Below are 18094 nucleotides of genomic sequence, written 5' to 3'. Positions count from 1 at the left end.
TGTCTGTAATCTCAGCACTTTGGGAGGCCGAGGTGGAACCCAGCCACCAGTTCCACCCAGGAGTTTGAGACCAGCCTGGGCAACATAGTGAGACCTCATTGCTGCAAAAAAAAAAAAAAATAATAATAATAGCTGGGCATGGTGGTGCATGCCTGTAGTCCCAGCTGCTTGGGAGGCTGAGGTGGTAGGATCACTTGAGCTCGGGAGGCTGCTGTGAGCAGTGATTGCACCACTGCACTTCAGTTTGGGTGACAGAACAAGACCCTGCCTCAAAAGAAAACAAAAACAAAAAAAAACAGATTTACATTTAAAGGAAATGTTCGAAGACATTTGTTTCAGATTGAAAATAGTAGATGCAAGGGAGAAAGATATAAAAACCAACTGCTGGGCTTTAAGGCAGGTGGATAAACAGGGTCAGAGAGACTGACCCAGGAGGAAGTGAGTGCACTCATGAATGGGCCTGCTGAATGTACAGCAGTCTGATAGGCAGATATCCAAATGGAAATAGCCAAAGGCTATGGAGGAATAGATTGGGGGAAAGAGATCAGGGCTGGAGACTGAGTTATCTAAAGGTTGAGAATGGGCTGAAGAGAGCTCAGTGAACTGGAGCACACTATAAGATAGAAAGAGCCAAGTCTCCATTGACCTCAGATACAACTGTTCTAAGTCATAGAATGTACCTAATTTTTATTTTTATTTTGTATTATTTTATTTTATTTTATTTTTTGAGCCAGAGTCTTGCTCTGTCTCCCAGGCTGTAGTGCAGTGGCGCGATGTTGGCTCACTGCAACCTCCGCCTCCTGGGTTCAAAAGATTCTCCTGCCTCAGCCTCCTGAGTAGCTGGGACTACTGGCGCATGCCACCATGCCCACCTAATTTTGTATTTTTAGTAGAGACAGGGTTTCACCATGTTGGCCAGGCTGATCTCAAACTCCAGACCTCAGGTTATCGGCCTGCCTCTGCCTCCCAAAGTGCTGGGATTACAGGCGTGAGCCACCCCACCCAGCAGTGAATGTACCTAATTTTTAGAAAATGAAACTCTGTTTAGGATAATTCTGAAGTACTTTCAGGTAAATGGATTGAAACGTTCAATTTGTGGTCAAGTATGAGCAGTAAAGCCTGCACTAAATTGGTGGTTTCCTAAGTAGAGTCTGAGAGTCTTCCTGGTGAGTTTAAAATTGATCCAGAAATATTCATGAATGCTTTTATTCTTACAGGACATGTGCAATCCCAGTGTAAACCAAAAATAAAATTCTAAGGCCCCCAACCAACTGAATGGACCTTTCCTGTCTGCCAAGGGCATTCTAAAGAATGGGTATTTATCAAATACTGCAGACTAGGTAATGGATAAAGAAAATAATTTTTTCAGCTCACAGTTCTGGAGGCTAGGAAGTCCAAGAGCGTGGTGCCGGGACCTGGCTAGGGTCATCCCCTGGTGGAAAGGTAGAAAGAAGTTGGAAGAGTGGGAAAATGCATGTGAGAGCGCTCGCTTATTACTTTATTATTTTATTTTTTAGAGATGGGGGTCTCACTATGTTGTCCAGACTGGACTCAAACTCCTGGGCTTAAGCGATCCTCCTGCCTCAGAGAGTTTACTTTTATAGCAAAGCCACTTCTGCAAGAACTAGCCCACTCCTGTGGTAATGGCATTCGTCATTCATCATAGTGGAGCCCCTATGACCTAAATGTCTCCTGAAGGCTCCACCTCTCAATACCACCACAACAGGAACCAAGTTTTCATGCCTGAACTTTGGGGGGACACATTCATTATATCAAGACTCCTGGTTATATAGGCACATTCATGGTCTTATATTTGTGGCTTCCGCTTGTCACTGGGAAGAACTGAGGTTTCTTGAAAAGACAACAAAATTTGAGGCCCTACCTAAACTGTTTAAGGATCCGAACACTACTGTTTGTGGCTGCAGAAACTGGGCACATTGCTACCTACTCTGAACCTTAGTTTGCCATCAATAAAATGAGGAGAAAGCACGGCAGCACTTTTTTTTTTTTTTTTTTGAGACAGAATCTCTCTGTCGCCCAGGCTGGAGTGCAGTGGCGTGATTTTGGCTTACTGCAACCTCCGCCTCCCAGGTTCATGCCATTTTCCTGCCTCAGCCTCCCTAGTAGCTGGGATTACAGGCATCTGCCAGCACGCCCAGTTAATTTTTTGTATTTTTAGTAGAGACGGGGTTTCACTGTGTTAGCCAGGATGGTCTTAATCTCCTGACCTCGTGATCCACCCGCCTCCGCCTCCCAAAGTGCTGGGATTACAGGCGTGAGCCACTGCGCCCGGGTTAGCACAGCAGCATTTTATGAATTATCATAGGAGCCTACAATTATAGGGGATAATGTTTACAAGTGTCCCCCATAGGGCTCGGCACCAGTATTTGTATTCTGCTTGCACTGGCATACAACTCAAATTGTTGGGGGGGGGGCGCGGGGGGGAAGAAAAAGGGAAAACTGCTAGTTGACAAAAAACAAAATGTTACCTGCTTGCCTCTAAATAATGTAAGCAGATAATTCATGTTAGAACCATAGGTGTTGTATTAGAAATGTTAATTATGAGTTGCGCATTTGAGCCATTTGTCATAAATTTCATTCATAGACTATACTTTGAGAACCAATTCTTAGAGACTCAGAGACATTCAAGGTCAGATTGTACCTTAGAACTTATAATCAGCTGAGATAGAAATAAGTAAAATATGTATAGCAGAGGACTTAGATTTCTTGATCTTAAAATATTGCTCTTTCCAACTGGGGTAGCTGTGGTGGTGGAATAAAAGGTTACCGAAATTTGGGTCAGAAAACCCCAGCTTAAGACCAACGAAGTTCAGGCACTTTCTTTTCTTTTCTTTTCTTTTTTTATTTGAGAGATAGAGTCTTGCTGTTGCCCAGGGTGGAGTGCAGTGGCGCAATCTTGGCTCACTGCAACCTCTGCCTCTCGGGTTCAAGTGATTCTCCTGCCTCAACTTCCCAAGTAGCTGGGACTACAGGCATGCACCACCACACTCAGCTAAATTTTGTATTTTGTTTTGTTTTGTATTTTTTTTGAGATGGAGTCTTCCTCTGTCATCCAGGTTGCAGTGCAGTGGCATGATCTCGGCTCACTCCAACCTCCACCTCCTGGGTTCAAGTGGTTCTCCCACCTCAGCCTCCCAAGTAGCTGGGATTACAGGCATGTGCCGCCACACCTGGCTAATTTTTTGTATTTTTAGTAGAGATGGAGTCTCACCATGTTGGCTAGGCTGGTCTCAAACTCCTGACCTCAAGCGATCCACCCGTCTCAGCCTCCCAAAGTGTTGGGTTTACAGGCTGAAGCCACCATGCCTGGCTGCATTTTTTTTTTTTGGAGTAGAGACAGGGTTTCACTCTGTGTTGGCCAGGCTGGTCTCGAACTGCTGACCTCAGGTGATCCATCAACCTCCCAAAGTGCTGGGATTACAGGCGTGAGCCACCATGCCCAGCCAAGCTCAAGCACTTTCTATTTATGTGATTTTTTTTCCCCCAAGCCAAACTTTATCCAGCTTTATTAAAGATGCTTTCCATAAACAGTCACAGTATTTCAGGCAGAACATGGGCAGACGTCCTTAACAGTATACAACAACTTTCAAACTCCCTTTTTCAGTGGACTATCAAAAAACATAAAGCCACTTTAAAACCCAGTGGAGGGCCGGGCTCATGCCTGTATAATCCCAGCTACTTGGGAGGCTGAGGCAGGAGAATCACTGGAACCTGGGAGGCAGAAGTTGAAGTGAGCCGAGATTGCGCCATTGCAGCCTGGGCAACAGAGCAAGACATCTGGCAAAAACAACAACAACAACAAGAAACCCAATGGAGTATTCATTTGATGCTCTGAACAAGAAAGTTTAGGGCAAGGGGTGACATTTCACATTTAGCATGTTGTTCAACATGAGCTGAGCCTGACTTTCAGGGAGTGAAATGAGAATGGCAGAATTTGTCTGAAGATACACAGTATAGAGATGGAACCACTGCTCTTTTGAGGAGCCCCATCTCAGGGGCATCACTGGAAAGTCCAGATTGCCTGACACGCTGCTAACCAATGACTGGGGCTCAGGCCCCAACAGGTGTCTGGGTTTAATGGAGTTAAGTTTATGCTGAAGATGGAAAGGGAGAAGAGGACATAAAAACAAATTCATTTTTCCGTACCACAAGGCTCTTGTGCCAAGGTGTCTATGTTTGTAAAAGTCAGGGAAATCCCTCCTCCTGGGAGCCAAGAGGAAGCCTCTCAAAATTAGAAGGGAACACCAGCCTGGCCAACATGGTGAAACCCCTCCTCTACTATTAAAAATACAAAAATTTGCCAAGCGTGGTGGTGCACGCCTGTAATCCCAGCTACTTGGGAGGCTGAGGCAGGAGAATCATTTGAATTCGGGAGGTGGAGGTTGCAGTGAGCCGAGATCATATCATTGCACTCCAGCCTGGGCAACGAAGCAAGACTCCGACCCCCCCCCCCAAAAAAAAGGTCTGGTTGCAGTGGCTCACGCCTGTAATCCCAGCACTTTGGGAGGCCGCACTCAGGTGAGGTGTGTGGATCAGCTGAGGTCGGGAGTTCGAGACCAGCCTGACCAACACGGAGAAAACCCGTCTCTACTAAAAATACAAAATTAACTGGGTGTGGTGGCGCATGCCTGTAATCCCAGCTACTCAAGAGGCTGAAGCAGGAGAATCGTTTGAACCCGGGAGGTGGAGGTTGCAGTGAGCAGAGATCTTGCCATTGCACTCCAGCCTGGGCAACAAGAGTGATATTCCGTCTCAAACAAACAAACAAACAAAACAAAAAACTAGAAGGGAAAGGTGTTTTCCCCACATCAATCCAGCTTCGAGACATTCTATTAGTGACAGTGACAGATATCCCGTCCCCAGCAAACAAAAATGAAGTGCTAATAACGTACCTTAAAAAAAGAAAGAAAAAAAAAGAAAACCAAATTCTGCATTTTTGTAAAACTTGATAAAAATAGTATTTCAAACTGTACAGTCATCACAAGTACATAGTTATCACGAATGCACACACTTCACCTGGCACCTTCAGCACTTTGCCTTCCTGTGCCTGGTCTGTTTAGGCATCTGCATTCTCTGTAGGGTTATTCCCCTCCTTGCCAGCATCAGTTCTTCCCTTTATCTCTGGGTACTTTCTCTCCCTTCTTTGCAAGGGCCTCGTTAGACTTGGCTTTGGAGAAGCAGGTTTAACAGACAACCTTGCGGATCTTCTCTGGTTTGTCCTTCACCTTGGCATATCTCCTTAGCATCCTGCTCAGTCTTTCTCTTGAGCAGGGCGGCAGCTGCAGTGGGACATAAACCCTGGGTAGGGGATGCAACAGCGTATGGGTTATAGTCGGTCTGAAGGTTGTTCTTGCTTCTTCTTCACACTGCTCCTTTATGTGATCTTGCAGAAACAACTTACCCTGTATGTGCCTCGGTTTCCTTATATATAAGTGGAAATAATGATCTTTCTTGGGAGTTTATTAAGGTTAAGTGAATTAAGGTATATGGAAGTGTTTTCACAAATTTTTGTAGAGAGCCAGTGTATCAAGCTTGAAATCAGACATAAAAAATTACTGGCCGGGCACAGTGACTCACGCCTGTAATCCCAGCATTTTGGGAGGCCGAGGCGGGCAGATCATTTGAGGTCAGGAGTTCGAGACCAGCCTGGCCAACATGGCAAAACCCCGTCTCTACTGGAAGTAAAAAAAAATTAGCCAGGCATTGTGGTGCACACATGCAATCCCAGCTACCTGGGAGGCTGAGGCAGGAGAATCGCTTGAACCTGGGAGATGGAGATTGCAGTGAGCCGAGAATGCACCTGGGCAACAGAGTGAAACTCCATCTCAAAAAAAAAAAATTACCAAAAAATGACAAAAATAGCTAGAAGGAAAGGGTAGGAACCAAGGCAGATATGGAGTTCTACGTAAACGGAGAAAAATTCCATCTAGTTGCTACTGAATCAGTCATTATGTCACTGTGTGCAGTGTTCAACTTCCAGAGACAAGGTCTGTACATGATTTGGCTTGCCAGGTGCTCACACCTTCAGCAGGAGTTGGCAGGCACCTTGATTGAGGTCCCACTGAGTCTATATGTAATAAAAGAGGTATTGTTCCTGCACAGCAAGAGCAGGATGCTATTGCAAGAAAAAGGAGGAATGGATGCTGGACAGGTATAAACAAGTAGATGTCTCAATCACCGCACAAGTGAGCATCCTCTGTGTGCTTATAGTAATTTGATAACAGATGCAGAAGAGAATATTGTTATGAATCGGTCATGATCCAAGCCAAATTCAAAATAATAAGAAAAAAAAAGAGGAAAAAAATCAGTAATGACTAATATAATTAGGAGTTAAAGAGGAAAAAAAGAAGAAGAATGGTTTGGAAAATAGCTGTGCCTGCTCATCACTAAAGTCTATCATCTGCAAGTATTTAAATACTATTCAGATGCCCATTAACAACAGAATGGTAAATAAATTTGGGTGTATTCATACAATAGACTTCACAAAATCAGAATGGACAATCTCAACCATGTACAACAATATGGGTGAATCTTTTGACCATAATATTGAGCTAAAGAAGACCAAGAATACATACCAGAGGGTTCCATTTACAGGAAGTACAGAAACAGGCAAAACTGATCTTTGTTATTAGAAGTCAATGATTACCACCACCAAAGACAGTAAGCAGGGGTGAGAAAGCTGTGGTCTATAGGCTGGTACAATGTTTGATAAGTATAATTTTTGTATGTTAAAATACATTTTAAAAAGTCAATGATTGCTTTGGAGGGGTTAGAATTGTGTCTGGAGGCCGGGCACAGTGGCTCACGCCTGTAATCCCAGCACTTTGGGAGCCTGAGGCAGGTGGATCACCTGAGGTCAGGAGTTCGGGACCAGCCTGACCAACATGGTGAAACCCTGTCTCTACTAAAAATACAAAAAATTGGCCAGGCATGGTGGTGGGTGCCTGTAATCCCAGCTACTCAGGAGGCTGAGGCAGGAGAATTGCTTGAACCTGGGAGGTGGAGGTTGCAGTGAGCTGAGATCGCACCATTGCACTCCAGCCTGGGTGACAAGAGCAAGACTCCGTCTCCAAAAAAAAAGAAGAGAGAAAGAAACGAGGGGAAATTTTAGGGGCTGGCCATGCTGTTTTTGTTATAGGTACTGGTTATATGGATGTGTTCAATTTTGAAATTTCATTCAACTATATGCTTATGATATAAGAACTTTACAGTATGTATAGTATACTTAAAATTAAAAAAGCCTACCTTTTGATATGTATTAATACTCCCAAAAAGATATTATGCGCTGAGTAGTTTAAGAGGTATGAGGTTCATGCTGATGTGTATAAATACCTAAATGCTCGTTTTTATTTCTGTGTTCATGGAGCCTTCAACAACTCCTATAAATAGGTGAGAATTTTCTGGAAATGTTGATTATGTTAAGATTTCATAATGAGCACCTTTAAATAAACCAAAGAACATATTTCTTGACTTGGAAGACATTCCTAATAGTGGTCACTTTAATTAGCTAATTTTCTATATCTGGGGATGACTTTAAAATTATTTTATGCTGGGTGTGGTGCTTGCACCTGTAGTCCCAGCCATTTGGGAAGTTAAGCGGGGAAGATCTCTTGAGCCCAAGAAGTTTGAATCTAGCCTAAGAAACCTAGTGAGACCCTGGCTCTCAAAATAAAGAAAAAGAGAGGTGGGCAGAGAGGGAGGGAGAAAAAGAGAGAGAAGGAAGGGAGGGAGGGAGGGAGGGAGGGAAGGAGAAAATGGTTTTATAGGGGATTATAAAATGTGTCTGGTATTTTTACTTCCTTGACTTCCTGCTATTTTCTTATGTGACACACAAAACCCCACAGAAGAAAGACATATTTTCTCAAGAAATTTGAGGTAAAATCTAATGTAGACATTCTTAAAATTATCGTTTAAACTTAGCCTGTAGGAAAGCTATTTCACCCACTTTGAATTCTTACTTTTCTTGAAATGCGTGAAAGTGCATATGGTAAGAATGTGTGATTTCAAAGAAGTCTTGCTGGGAAGTTAAGCAATTCTCGGGATGTGTAGGGTGCAAGTGGACCTGTAATTTGGTAGTATGGCTCATGGGGTACAAGGTGTCATTAAATTACAATTTACACAAATGAATACACCGTGGTGGCTCCTTACAGCTTTCAAGGAAAGTGATGTATTTTTGGTTTGTTTGGGATAGATTCTGCCGTTCCTGTATTGCTACCAGTCTAAAGAACAACAAATGGACCTGTCCTTATTGCCGGGCATATCTTCCTTCAGAAGGAGTTCCAGCAACTGATGTAGCCAAAAGAATGAAATCAGAGTATAAGAACTGCGCTGAGTGTGACACCCTGGTATGTGACCCCACCTATGTTCATGGTTACGAGCTTAAGTCCCTGTGAAAGTTATTTCACCTCTGCTTCTGACCCATGGTACCCACCTTTTCTTTTTTTGAGACGGGGTATCGCTCTTTCGCCCAGGCTAGAGTGCAGTGGTGCGATCTCGGCTTACTGCAACCTCCGCCTCTCGGGTTCAAGCGATTCTCCTGCCTTAGCCTCTGGAGTAGCTGGGACTGCAGGCACGTCCCACTGCACCTGGCTAATTTTTGGTATTTTTAGTAGAGACACAGTTTCACGATGTTAGCCAGGATGGTCTCGATCTCCTGACCTCGTGATCCGCCTGCCTCGGCCTCCCAAAGTGCTGGTGAGCTGTGAGGCCAGCTGGACTTCCTGGGTCACATGAGGACTTGGGGAACTTTCCTGTCTTACAAGAGGATTGTTAAACAATTAGCGCTCCATAAAACGCACCAATCACTGCTCTATGAAAGGCACCAATCACTGCTCTATGAAACGCACCAATCAGCACTCTGTAAAACGCACCAATCAGCAGGATTCTAAAAGTAGCCAATCGCAGGTTGGATTGAAAAAAGGGGACAATAAGAGAATAAAGCCGGCCACCCCAGCTAGCAGTGGCATCCCGCTCCGGTCCCCTTCCAGGCTGTGGGAACTTTGTCCTTTTGCTCTTCACAACAAACCTTGCTACCGCTCACTCTTTGGGTCCATGTCTTTTTTTTTTGAGACAGAGTCTTGCTTTGTTGCCCAGGTTGGAGTGCAGTGGTGCAATCTCAGCTCACTGCAAGCTCCACCTGCCAGGTTCAAGTGTTTCTCATGCCTCAGAGTCTGGAGTAGCTGGGACCACAGGCATGTGCCACAATGCCTGGCTAATTTTTTGTCTTTTTAGTAGAGACAGGGTTTTGCTATGTTGGCCAGGCTGGTCTCAAACTCCTGGCTTCAAGTGATCTGCCCACCTTGGCCTCCAAAGTGCTGGGATTACAGGCGTGAGCCATCTCACCCAGCCTCCAATTTGTATATTTATGTATATCATCTGCAAAAAACCCTGAACTCCTGCCATCACCCCTAATTTGTCAAACAAATGCTTTCATTGACCCACCTCCATTTTCCCTTCTTCCCATTACTCCAGTGATCCTCTATGATGTGTCCTCCAGTTCTACTACTCTGTTGCAGGCCACGAGTGAATAACTTTGTTATCAAACCCAGTGACATATTTCCACCTGTATTAATCTGGACTTTGCCGTATTTGTCTCTATCAAGCACACCTTGCCTGTTGCAGCTTTCAGCTTGGGTACTATATCAGCCTCCCCAGATCATGTGAGGTCTTGAAGGTTATGTAGAAGATTCTAGATTTTATCTTAAATGCAATAGTAAGCCAGAGAAAGAGAGTAAATTTTGGAGTGCCAAGATTGGGCTTATATCTTTATTTTTACTTTTACTTGAGACAGTCTCACTCTGTTGCCCAGGCTGGCGTGCAGTGGTGCGATCTCAGCTCACTGCAACCTCCACCTCCTGGGTTCAAGCGGTTCTCATGCCTCAGCTTCCCGAATACCTGGGATTACAGGGGCCCGACACTACGTCCGGCTAATTTTTGTATTTTAGTAGAGATGAGGTTTCACTGTGGTGGCCAGGCTGGTCTTGAACTTCTGACCACAGGTGATCTGTCCACCTCAGCCTCCCAAAGTGCTAGGATTACAAGCATGAGCCACTGCGCCCAGCCTTGAGATACTTCTTATATTCTGTCTTTTCCTTTCTGTGTTATCCCTCTTTCTAGGAATGCTCCCCGTTCCTTCGCACATTTTGCCCTCTCCCATTTTGCACTCTCTATGTTCTTCAGAGTCCCGACCAGATCTCCATTCCTTGAGGCCTGGCCTTAGTATTCCAGTTCCCTATATAAAACAATTTCTTTTTTTTTTTTTTTTTGAGACAGAGTCTTGCTCTGTCGCTCAGGCTGTAGTGCAGTGGCACCATCTCAGCTCACTGCAACTTCCACCTCCCAGATTCAGGCAATTCTCCTGTCTTAGCCTCCCAAGTAACTGGGACTACTGGTGCACACCACCCCACCCAGCTAATTTAATAGAGAGAGTGTTCCATCAGGCTGGTCTCAAACTCCTGACCTCAGGTAATCCACCCACTTCAGCCTCCCAAAGTGCTGGGATTGCAGGCGTGATCCACCATGCCCAGCCCTTACATCAGACAATTTCTTTTTTTTTTTTATTTTTTTATTTTTTTATTTTTTTATTTTTTTTTATTTTTTTTGAGGCGGAGTCTCGCTCTGTCGCCCGGACTGGAGTGCAGTGGCCAGATCTCAGCTCACTGCAAGCTCCGCCTCCTGGGTTTCCGCCATTCTCCTGCCTCAGCCTCCCAAGTAGCTGGGACTACAGGCGCCCGCCACCTCGCCCGGCTAGTTTTTGTATTTTTTAGTAGAGACGGGGTTTCACCGTATTAGCCAGGATGGTCTCGATCTCCTGACCTCGTGATCCGCCCGTCTCGGCCTCCCAAAGTGCTGGGATTACAGGCTTGAGCCACCGCGCCCGGCCCAGACAATTTCTTATCTACTTGTCTACACATCCTTTTTCCTCTATTAGATTATAAGCACCATTAGAATAGGCACAATGAATTACATTTCTTCTGCCATTTTTATAATGTCTCAGATAATTTTGTGTCTAGACTGAATTGATCAATTCATTTGTCAGTAGTCCACAGCTTGTTAATTTTCATGACTAATGCATATCTTTGTTGAACAAAGAATACAAATAGAAATTTTTACTAGCAAAAGTCATAAAGACATGACAGAATGCTAATGTGCAAAGTTGGATGTTACAGATTGTAAAATACATCTGTTTAAGACAGCTTATGCAGATCAATCCTAGTTTTTATATCTTTTAGGTGGATATTTGTAAAGCCAGGGTTTTGTTCTTACTTTTCCACTTGCTTTTATTTTTGCCATTTGTTAAACAGTTATAACTGTTTCCTTGACATGGCAGATTTCATGTTTGAGGTTTAACTTCCGTAGCTTGGGCAAAACGAAGCAGAGTGGGTCGGCCACCTTACCACAGCTGTACAGAGCTTCCTTTAGCACAAGATCTTATCAGAGTTTCTAATGAAACATTTAATAGGGTGTGTTATGTTAGCAACAGATCCCTCATGGTTAGGATCTCTGAATGTATATGTGAAAGAACAAGGGCTCTTTATTCTGCATTGATAAAAATGGACTGCAAGAGCTGTCTTTTATGTTTGCTCTTAATGGGACCATTAAGTATACCATGTATTGTGAATTCATGTAATACTGTTGGGTGTGTTATAAAACCATGGTATTTATATCCTTCCTTAAGGCACAGTGTTTCATTTAACTTACTATGGGCACCTCTAAAATTTATCCATTTATTCTTCTTATCTCTCCATTTCTTTTTTCTGTCTCTTTTTCTATCTTAGATTGTTTCTTCTTTTCTCTCTCTCGTGCTCTTTTTCTTCACCCTTTTTTCCCCCTTCTTTCTAAAACCTGTTTATGTAATGGCATACAAAAGAAGTAAATTTGAGTTACTACACATCTATCTACTTTAAAAAATGTATATGCTTTTTAGAAGAACTGAATTCAAGAACTTAACAGTTGGGTCTTCTAAGTGTTGGAGAATTTGAAAAATAGTAGTATTCTTGATAATGCCTTAATTTTTGGTGGTACTGGTATTATGAATGCATCTATTTAGTCAATTGATCCCACAGTATGACCTTATTTGAAAGTTAAAAGGCTGGATCACTTAAGCTTTCATTGAGCCCTTTTTTAACAGTGAGTTCATTTTGAATTTGTTTTTATGTAGGTTTGCCTCAGTGAAATGAGGGCACATATTCGGACTTGTCAGAAGTACATAGATAAGTATGGACCACTACAAGAACTTGAGGAGACAGCAGCGAGGTTTGTTTCCATACAATGTAGTTTAATGCTATAATTGATCATGTTTATAAGGAATTTAATGGGCTGGAAACTTTAACATTCTTATGAAAATATTTATGTATTTATGTTTACATTCTCTACTATAATACCTGGTACTGGTAATCATTTGTTGACAGCAATCATTGTTGAAGAATTTTGTTCTCTCTACTTTAAAAATTTCCAGGGGCAACCAACCACAGACTGGAGAGATTGGGGCAACTTCCTCAAACAAGTTTGTGTTAACACAGATCCAAAAATAGAATGCAGAACCGTTACATTTCTGCTAGGCTTTGTTTTCTAATAGATTCCTGAAGTAGATGTGGTTGGGATTATCCATCTTCTGTCACCACTGCTCATTTCACCAGCTCGTACCTTATCATTTTGCTTGTTTCTCTTTAGAATATAGACAGCAACATCTCAGTATACAAGAGAACAGGCTGGGCAGGCATCCTGAATCCTTTGCCTTTTTGATGGGTAATCTGGTATGGGGGTAGGGGAAGGAGGGAGGTAGCTGGTAGATATAATGGAGGATATTGATGATATTTTATTCTTTAAAAAAAAAAGAGAAAGAAACATTCATGGGGTGCAGTGGCTCACACCTGCAATCCCAGCACTTTGGGAAGGTGAGACAGGCAGATCACTTGAGGTCAGGAGTTCGAGACCAGCCTGGGCAACATGGCAAAGCCCCGTCTCTAGTAAAACACAAAAATTAGCTGGGCATGGTGGTGCACACCTATAATCCCAGCTATTCTGGAGGCTTAGGTATAAGAATCACTTGAACCTGGGAGGCAGAGGTTGCAGTGAGCTGAGATCTGGCTACTGCACTCCAGCCTGGGTGACAGAGCAAGACTCTGTCTCAGAAAAAAAAAAAAGAAAGAAAGAAAGAAAGAAACACATCTAGGTTATTACTCTCCTGATGAGAAAGGAAATTGAGCTGAATCAGAGTAATTATGAAGTTTATAATCTGCTCCTACTAACCAAATAAAGTGATTTGTGCTCTCTAGCAAAGGTTGATGGCTTTCTAGACATTAATCTGTCTGTGGATTCATGTATCCAATATTGGTATTCTGTATAATTTCTCCCAGAGAAAAATGTTAGTTCTGCTCATTTTTAGAAAATATACTCAAAATAGAGCTTACATTTCAAAATTAAAAGTCTAAACAATCACCTCATTCCTTTTGTTTTACTAGAGATTGCCTTGCAAAAGCACCTGTTATTATAGGATTAGCTTTATACCCTGACATTATAAATTTCAAATGAGTATTTTAGCTATAAACACAGTATGGATCCTGTTAGATTGACCACAATGACCAATAGGAAGGAAGGATTACAAACAGGTTGAGAAAGTATGGGTTTGATTGCAAGGTTGACAGCTTTTATGAAAATTTAAAAATATATGAAAGCTAATTTGAATCCCAGTTATTTTACTGGTTAGAATTAAATAGTAAAGAATTAAAATAATAGAAAATGGAGAGGGTTGTTGATTATTTTACAAGATAAATTAATATTTGGATTTATCATAAAAAATCTTTGCTTTACAGAAGAATTTACCACATAATTCAAATTGTAAAAATTCTTACACATAGAGTTTGTCCAGAGTACAAGTTTTGGGGGACAGGAAGTTACATCTGTAAAAGAAAGTGAGCCAACAACTCCAAGACTCCATGTTGTCCCTAAGAACTTGAGGCAGTATTGTCCAATAGAAATATAATGATTTCTTTTTTCTTTTTCTTCTCTTTTTTTTTTTTTTTTGAGATGGAATCTTGCTCTGTTGCCCAGGCTGGAGTGCAGAAGCGCAATCTCAGCTCACTGCAACCTCTGCCGCCCGAGTTCAAGCGATTCTCCTGCCTCAGCCTCCCGAGTAGCTGCGATCACAGGCATGTGCCACCATGCCCGGCTAATTTTTGTGTTTTTAGTAGAGACGGTGTTTCAGCGTCTTGGCCAGGCTGGTCTTGAACTCCTGACCTCATGATCCACCTGTCTTGGCCTCCCAAAGTGCTGGGATTACAGCTGTGAGCCACCGCTCCCGGCCTAGAAATATAATGTTAATCACATGTAATTCAAAATTTTCTAGTTGCAACATTTAAACAAATAAGAAGATAAAGTTTAAATTGCCTTTTAATATATTTTATCTAAGCTAATATTACCAAAATATTATCATTTGAACATGTAATCAGTATAAAAATTATCAAGATATTTCACGTTCTTTTTTCTTTTTACATTAAGCCATCAACATTCAGTGTGTATCTTATACATCCAGCAAATCTGAATTTTTTTTTTTTTTTTTTTTTTGAGATAGAGTTTCATGCTTGTTGCCCAGGCTGGAGTGCAATGGTGCAATCCTGGCTCACTGCACTTCTCTTTGGGAGAGAAGTGCAATCTGAGCATGCATTAACTGAGAAACTGAGGATTGCAGCACCCAGTTGTCCTTGGATTACCTTTTTCTTCCTCCCTTTCCAAATTCACATAACATTTAGATGGGGTGTTATTGTTTTCCACCTTCACTAGCATATAACTACATGTGTCAGCCTATGTTGTTAGTTTCCAGTGAAGAATGAAAAATGACCTGCAGTCCGGGCGAGGTGGCTCACACCTGTAATCTCAGCACTTTGGGAGGTCAAGGAGGGTGGATTGCTTGAGCTCAGGAGTTTGAGACCAGCTTGGGCAACATGGTGAAACTCCCACCTCTATTGAAAATACAAAAAATTAGCATGGTGGCATGTTCCTGTGGTCTGAGCTACTTGGGAGGCTGAGACAGGAGGATCATTTGAGCCCAGGAAGTGGAGGTTGCAGTGAGCTGAGATTGCACCAGTGCACTCCAGCCTGGGCGACAGAGTGAGACTCCCTCTCAAAAAGGAAAAAAAAAAAGAAAGAAAAAGAAAAGTGACCTGCAGCTACCTTGTTAAATCCTTATGTACACTTAGGAATATTTGTCCCTTATCTGTGCTGTCCAAGATGTGTCCACTGGGCACTTGAAATGTGGCTAGTCCAAATTCAGATATGTGGCCAGGTGTGGTGGCTCACACCTGTAATCCACCCAGCACTTTGGGAGGCCGAGGCGGGTGAATCACCTTAAGTCAGGAGTTTGAGACCAGCCTGGCCAACATGGTGAAACCCCATCTCCACTAAAAATACAAAGATTAGCTTGGTGTGGTGGTGGGGGCCTGTAATCCCTGCTACTTGGGAGGCTGAGGCAGGAGGACCCCTTGAACCTGGGAGGTGGGGAGGTTGCATTGAGCTGAGATCATGCCACTGCACTACAACCTGGGCCACAGAGCAAGACTCTTGTCTCAAAAAAAAGAAAAAAAAAGTGACTACTATCTAGTTGCCAACCATTTTAGTAATATTTGTATTCTGTGTTGTTTCCAGGTGTGTATGTCCCTTTTGTCAAAGGGAACTGGATGAAGACAGCTTGCTGGATCACTGTATTACTCATCACAGATCGGAAAGGAGGCCTGTGGTAAGGATTTTTGTTACATGTATTACAGCAGTGTCTGAATCCAGGACACCTTAGGAAAGCCATTTAGTAGATTTCTACTTATAGATATATTATAAAGGATAATGATTTATGTTAAGGTTATGGTAACTCTGTGACTATAATATGTGAAAGTGTTGTGTTGAAACTGATAAGAATGACTAATGTGTAATCACTCATTTATGAAATTACACATTATCTCTAACAGGTAATCATGGGCATAATCAACTAAAATGATCCAAAATGCACAGTTAAGATCTAAGTTTACCAGCTGGGCCAATATGGTGAAACCCCATCTCTAGTAAAAATACAAAAATTAGCTGGGTGCATTGGTAGGCACATGTCATCCCAGCTACTAGAGAGGCTGAGGTCTCAATCTTCTAACCTCATGATCTGCCTACCTCGGCCTCCCAAAGTGCTGGGATTACAGGCATGAGCCACCACTCCTGGCCTGGATTGTTACTAATTTTTAGAATTTGAGTTCCTATTCTTGTACATTTAAACTTTTCCTTATATTGGAATTTTTCTAAGAGGAAATTCTTTACATTATTGTTTCTGCAATTAATAATGCAGACTTTTTAATAGCTCTTGAAATGTAATTTTAAAGTGCTTTCCAAAAAGTCTGAGTCAATTTATATTTGTGTCAGCAATCTATGAGTAAACCACTTTGACCTTAATGGGCTATAATTAGGAACATTTATTTTTAATTTACCCTGGCTCAACAAATATAAAATGATACTTTGAAGATTATTTTATGTAGTATGTATTTTTATGTAATATATACACAAATGGGTGTGTGTTGTTTTCTTATATAAGTTTTTAGAAGTTTTTCAGTTTTAGGGTTTTTTCCATAAAATCCTTTCAGAAAGTGGATGAGATTCAAACGTAAGTATATTAGGTAGGTAGATAGATAATAGATAGGAAGATAATAGAGAATAAAGAGAAAGATACATAACAGCCGGGCACAGTGGCTCACACCTGTAATCCAGCACTTTGGGAGGCCAATGTGGGCAGATTACTTGAGACCAGGAGTTCAAGACCAACCTGGCTAACTTGGTGAAACCCCATCTCTACTACTAAAAATACAAAAATTAGCAAGGCATGGTGGCATGCACCTTCAGTCCCAGCTACTCGGGAGGTTGAGGTGGGAGGATTACTTGAGCCCAAGGGGATGGAGGTTGCAGTGAACTGAAATCGTGCCACTGCATTCCAGCCTGGGTGACAAAACAAGAACCTGTCTGAGGCCAGGCGCAGTGGCTCACACCTGTAATCCCAGCACTTTGGGAGGCCAAGGCGGGTGGATCACCTGAGGTCAGGAGTTTGACACCAGCCTGACCAACATGGTGAAACCCCGTCTCTATTAAAAATATGTTTTAAAAAATTAGCTGGGTGTGGTGGGGGTCACCTATAATCCCAGCTTCTTGGGAGACTGAGGAGAATCACTTGAACCTGGGAGGCAGAGGCTGCAGTGAGCTGAGACGACGCCATTGCACTCCAGCCTGGGCAACAAAAGTGAAACTCTGTCTCAAAAAGAAAAAAAAAAAAAACCTATCTCAAAAGAAACAGAGAGACAGAGAAAATCCTCACAGCAATCCTATGAGATAGGCTTGATGATTATCCCCATTTTAAAAATGATAAACTGAGGCTCAGAGAGGTTAAGTCAATCATACAAGGTCACACAGCTGGTAAGTAACAAAGACAGAATTTGAATACAGTAATCTAGCTCCAGGGCTGCGTGGGAAACCCCTGTGGTCTATAGCAAGTTCAAGAGAAAAGCATGCAGAGATATTTGTTATTGATCTTAATGGCCCAGGGAGTTGACAATTGGAGTGGCTAAGTAGGAGCTTGTTAGATGTTGAGGGAGCAGAGGAGATGGTTATGGGCTTTTCCTGCTCAAGTTGCTCTGTAGGAGGAACTGGGCTAGGGAGTTGTTGCACAATAGGTCCCTGGTGAGCTAGAGGAAGTTAGAAGAAAGCATAAGGATGGAATGATAGTGACTACTATCACGGAGTTTACTGAGTTCTAAGTACTTTCTTGTCTCCTAGCAACTCTATGAAGAAGGTTGAACCCTGACCATTAGTACCCAGGGTGCTGCTTTGGCTGGAAGAATGCCAGGCCCTCTGGACTGTGGTCCTAGGCTGCATCTAAGCAGCAATCTGGGGCAGGCCACAGACTGGCCACAGATTGGTCAGTTCTGTGGTACTGTGTCCCTGCTCCAGCAGAAATCCAGTCCACGTGCTGCTCAGTTTGGCCCAAATTGAAGGTGGCCCATGAAACTAGGTCCTCTGTGATTTTATAGGTCTTCAGGGTCATTGAAGACAGCTG

At 42.7% G+C, this 18094-nt stretch overlaps 1 protein-coding gene across 2 annotated transcripts in view; it reads left to right on the top strand.

Moving 5' to 3' along the window:
• Positions 1-18094, top strand: part of RNF125 (ring finger protein 125) — a 49811-nt gene that overhangs the window by 10913 nt on the left and 20804 nt on the right. For both annotated transcript variants that reach the window (XM_033178049.1, XM_033178050.1), the window contains exons 2-4: positions 8213-8366; positions 12182-12276; positions 15664-15754. In XM_033178049.1, the coding sequence (XP_033033940.1) occupies positions 8213-8366; positions 12182-12276; positions 15664-15754 (340 nt within the window). The remainder of the gene's footprint in view (positions 1-8212; positions 8367-12181; positions 12277-15663; positions 15755-18094) is intronic.

This window comes from Trachypithecus francoisi, unplaced genomic scaffold, assembly GCF_009764315.1.
Source record: "Trachypithecus francoisi isolate TF-2019V2 unplaced genomic scaffold, Tfra_2.0 Lachesis_group19, whole genome shotgun sequence".
Classification (NCBI taxonomy): Eukaryota; Metazoa; Chordata; class Mammalia; order Primates; family Cercopithecidae; genus Trachypithecus; species Trachypithecus francoisi.
The sequence above is the reverse complement of the archived record's forward strand: the minus strand, read 5'-3'. Positions and strand labels throughout refer to the sequence as shown.